This window comes from Tupaia chinensis, unplaced genomic scaffold, assembly GCF_000334495.1.
Source record: "Tupaia chinensis unplaced genomic scaffold, TupChi_1.0 Scaffold149383_1, whole genome shotgun sequence".
NCBI classification, from domain to species: domain Eukaryota; kingdom Metazoa; phylum Chordata; class Mammalia; order Scandentia; family Tupaiidae; genus Tupaia; species Tupaia belangeri.
Genome location: NW_006209227.1, coordinates 3,140,556 through 3,145,109, shown reverse-complemented (window position 1 = coordinate 3,145,109; position 4,554 = coordinate 3,140,556). Strand labels below are relative to the sequence as shown.

General features: G+C 44.4%; 1 protein-coding gene across 2 annotated transcripts in view; it reads right to left on the bottom strand.

The window, feature by feature from the left end:
* The window catches only part of LOC102475126 (UDP-glucuronosyltransferase 1-6), a 67,999-nt gene that overhangs the window by 11,566 nt on the left and 51,879 nt on the right, over window positions 1-4,554 (bottom strand). The window contains exon 3 of one of the 2 annotated variants that reach the window (XM_014585250.2): window positions 3,873-4,549. The exons of the other annotated variant lie outside the window; for it this stretch is intronic. Within the exon in view, the coding sequence (XP_014440736.1) occupies window positions 3,873-4,549 (677 nt within the window). The remainder of the gene's footprint in view (window positions 1-3,872; window positions 4,550-4,554) is intronic. 2 annotated transcript variants of the gene reach the window in all.

Below are 4,554 nucleotides of genomic sequence, written 5' to 3'. Positions count from 1 at the left end.
TTTTTGGGTTTTAGGGATTTTTGTCCGGTCTTGAGCTGCCGATAGGTTCATGTACCTACTATTTGAAGAGATTACTAACCTGTTTCCTGGCTTTAAGTTTTAAGCAAAGTTCCTTAGCATTTCTTGGATTTATTAAAGTTAAAACTGCTTTTCTTGAAATTACCAGCTGAACTTTCTATTGAAAGTAGTTAGATTATTTAAGAAATTGTGGGGGAGAAAGGAATGGAAAACAATGATAGACACCAGAGATAGTGTGCAAGGAGTGTGGGAAAGGGCAGAGGGTCAGAATTAGGGGTAAAATGTATCTATAGAAATGGAAATTATTGCAAAAACATGCATGATTAACCCACTATGCAGTATGTTATGGATGGGAAATCACATTTTATATGCTGTGACAATGCTTAGGGAATGAATGTAAATTAATTTTAAAAATGTTTCAAGGGAACCAGCAGTTAGCATAATGGCTATGTCGCTGGACTCCCACGTAGTCGACCGCAGTTCACGTCCCAGACCCGGTGGCTTAAATCTCACGCCGGGCGCGTGTGCGTGTATGCTCAAGATCCCGAGAGGAGAATGGAGGAGAAGGGATTGCGGCATGACCATCCCCCCTGGGGGGTGATTTCTCGCTTTCTGTCTCTATGTCTCTCTCTGTCTGTCTGGCGAGCATACACGCCCTATAGCGAAAATCTCTCAAAAAAAAATGTTTCAAGAAAAAGCTCATGGAAATACGTGTATTGGGAAAATTATGTATGAATTTCAAAAATGTTTTGTACCAAAATAAATTCATATTTCAATTGTAAAATAATTTAATTTAGTTTTTTTAAAAAAAGAAAAAAATTAAAAACAAAAAAGAAAATCAACAATACCCCCCTTCTTTCTTAACCAGATCACCCCATCAGACACATTCTTGTCCAACAGGCTATAGAGTATTGGAATATTAGGGCCAGCAGATCTTTGAGAGGTCATCAGGTCTCCTTCTGTATCACACATGAGCATAATGCCCCATGGCCGGGGACTCAGTCACAGCCTAGCAGGGAGGAGGCACAACCTTGCCCCTGACTTCCCACCTGGCTTTCTGTCTGCTGCCCAGAGTTTCTCCCTGCCATGACAATGACATGAGCATGTTGAGTTATATTGGAGGCCCTCTGGAAAAAAGGTCCAGGGCTCTCTGAGGGTGAGAACGGTCCTCAGCAGGAGCAGATCCAACACCTGGGAAGTACCTGAATTGCAGTAGATCCTGAGCCAACATTGAAAGAGTAAATGAATAAACACCCACTGGGACATCATCTCCTTGGAAAGTCCTTCCCAAACCCCTTTGAAGAGGCCTCTCCTTTGTTCTCTAGCGTTTTGTACCAAAATAAATTCATATTTCAATTGTAAAATAATTTAATTTAGTTTTTTTAAAAAAAGAAAAAAATTAAAAACAAAAAAGAAAATCAACAATACCCCCCTTCTTTCTTAACCAGATCACCCCATCAGACACATTCTTGTCCAACAGGCTATAGAGTATTGGAATATTAGGGCCAGCAGATCTTTGAGAGGTCATCAGGTCTCCTTCTGTATCACACATGAGCATAATGCCCCATGGCCGGGGACTCAGTCACAGCCTAGCAGGGAGGAGGCACAAACTTGCCCCTGCCTTCCCACCTGGCTTTCTGTCTGCTGCCCAGAGTTTCTCCCTGCCATGACAATGACATGAGCATGTTGAGTTATATTAGAGGCCCTCTGGAAATTAGGTCCAGGGCTCTCTGAGGGTGAGAACGGTCCTCAGCAGGAGCAGATCAAACACCTGGGAAGTATCTGGATTGCAGTAGATCCTGAGCCAACATTGAAAGAGTAAATGAATAAACACCCACCGGGACATCATCTCCTTGGAAAGCCCTTCCCAAATCCCTTTGAAGAGGCCTCTCCTTTGTTCTATAGCATATCTGCTAAGATTTTGAGGAGGATATGAATGCTACTTTTGTATACTTTTAATTCTTTATGGGAAAACGAATATATTAGCATTTTGGGGAATGAGACCCGTGACCTTTCTGTCCTGTGTCAGAACCTCACTGCCTTGTTATTCATTTACTGGGAGAGAAGGGATTGCAAGATCCAGCGTGCTACTGGAATATTTAAAGATTGGAGCTTTTTTTTTTTTTTTGAGAGATTTTCGCTATAGGGCGCGTGCGATCGCCAAACAGACAGAGAGAGACATAGAGACAGAAAGCGAGAAATCACCCCCCAGGTGGGATGGTCACGCCGCAATCCCTTCTCCTCCATTCTCCTCTCAGGATCCTGGGCACGCACGCACACGCACCCGGCGTGAGTTTTAAGCCACCGGATCTGGGATGCGAACCGTGGTCGACTACGTGGGAGTCCAACAACATAGCCATTACGCTAACTGCTGGTTCCCTAAAGAATGGAGCTTGAGTCAGAAGTGGCCTTGCCAGCATCTACAGAGAACAAAGAGCTGTGCTGTCAGTCTTGACCTGGGTGCCTGACCCTAGTGAGGCATGGTTTGTGCTGCCCACTCTCCTGCCATGCCGGGTCCTGAACTAACGATCCGTGTTTAAGTCCCCCGACCCCTGTAGCATCTCACGGGTTGCTGTCCACTGGACACACACTAAAATGCCCAAAACACACTTTCTCACAACCTCAGATACATAAAATAACCCAGAAGATGATGCCAAAGACAGACAAACTTGAAACCATGACATGCGAGCCAGGACTTAACACAAGCAGGCCAGCTGTGGTGGCTTGGCAATGAGGCAGTGCCTGGTACTGCTGAGGCCACTTGGAAACATCTCAAGTTCAGGTCCTGGGGTCTCCCTAGACACACCCAGAGCACACACATGAGCTGGGGTGGCCGAGACAGGGAGTGGATTGCAGAGTGAGGTCCCTATTGGGGACACCTCCTTTCCTTCCTCTTACTCTCAAAAAATAAATAAAGGAAGGAAGGAAGGAAGGAAGGAAGGAAGGAAGGAAGGAAGGAAGGAAGGAAGAAAGAAAGAAAGAAAGAAAGAAAGAAAGAAAGAAAGAAAGAAAGAAAAGGAAGGAAAGAGAAAGAGAAAGAGAAAAAGAAAGAAAGGATTAAGTAAGGGAGGTAGAAAGAAAAAGAAAGAGAGAGGAAGGAAGGAAGAAAGGAAGGAAAAGAAAAAACAGACAGAGAGAGAAATAAAGAAAGAAAGAAAGGAGGGAGGGAAGGAGGGAGGGAGAAAGAAAGAAAAAAGACAACAAAAGAAAGAAAGAGAAAGAAAGAAAGGAAGGATTAAGTAAGGGAGGTAGAAAGGAAAAAGAAAGAAAGAGCAAGAGAGGAAGGAAGGAAGGAAGGAAGAAAGAGAAAGAAGAAACAGGGAGAGGAAGGAAAGAAAGAAGAAAAAGAAAGAAAGAAGGGAAGGAAGGAGAAAGAGAAAGAAAGAAAGAGAGAGAAAGAAGAAAGAAAGAAAGAAAGATAAAAAAGGAGGGAGGGAAGGAGGAAGAGAGAAAGAAAGAAAAAAAGAAAAGAGAAAGAGAAAGAAAGAAAGAGAGAGAAAGAAGAAAGAAAGAAAGAAAGATAAAAAAGGAGGGAGGGAAGGAGGAAGAGAGAAAGAAAGAAAAAAAGAAAAGAGAAAGAGAAAGAAAGGAAGAAAGAAAGAAAAATAAAAAAGGAGGGAGGGAAGGAGGAAGGGAGAAAGAAAGAAAAAAGACAACAAAAGAAAGAAAGAGAAAGTAGGAAGGAAAGAGAAAGAAAAAAGGAAGAAAGGAAGAAGGAAAAAGAAACTTTTAAAAGGAAATGAACAACAGAAGGCACTTTAAGTCACCATGTTCACTCTGCAGGCCTCGGGGCAGGCTCTATCCAAGGTGCTGACGAGGGTCCAGGCAGGTAAAGGTCCCACTCAGATACACACCTGGGATAGGGGCGCCTTGCTCATGCAGTTGATCCCACCAATGAACACCATGTTGGGCATGATGGGCTTGGGGAAATTCAGCACAAAATCACTTCTCATCAGCCAGATAGACGCACTGCTCAGAAGGTCCTGGAGAGTTACGTCTCTCTGGAGGAATTCCGAGGCAAGTTGCTCATAAGGAGTGTAAAGCATGGGACACAGGGAGTTCTCCATCAAGTAGATGAGCACGTTCTTCACCCGCTGCAGGAAGGTCATGTGGTCTGGATTAGAGGACAACAGCTTGGGCACATAGGACAGCGGGCTAGGACACTGGGTGGCCGCCACGTCCAGGCTGCACGGCAGTCCATTCAAGAAGTGTACCATAGGCAGACCCAGGTGTTGGGCCACGATGATGCCACATGGAAGGACCGGATCTGTAAGCATGAGGTCGAAGTTTTGTTCAGCCAACCAGGCCATGAGCTCCTTGTTATACAGGAAGTGGTGGCAGGAGGACAAAAACCGAGCAGAGTTCTCTTGGGCATTCTTGTATAGCTTGACAAAACGCTGCAGGAAAGGAACATTCTCAAAACTCAAGTGCCCGAAGCTCACAAAAGCTGCTTCCAACTCCTCCTTTGGGTACGGCACTGGGTACGTCTTCAAGGTGTAAAATGCTCCTTCTTTTATGTGTACTGAGGCTTTGAGG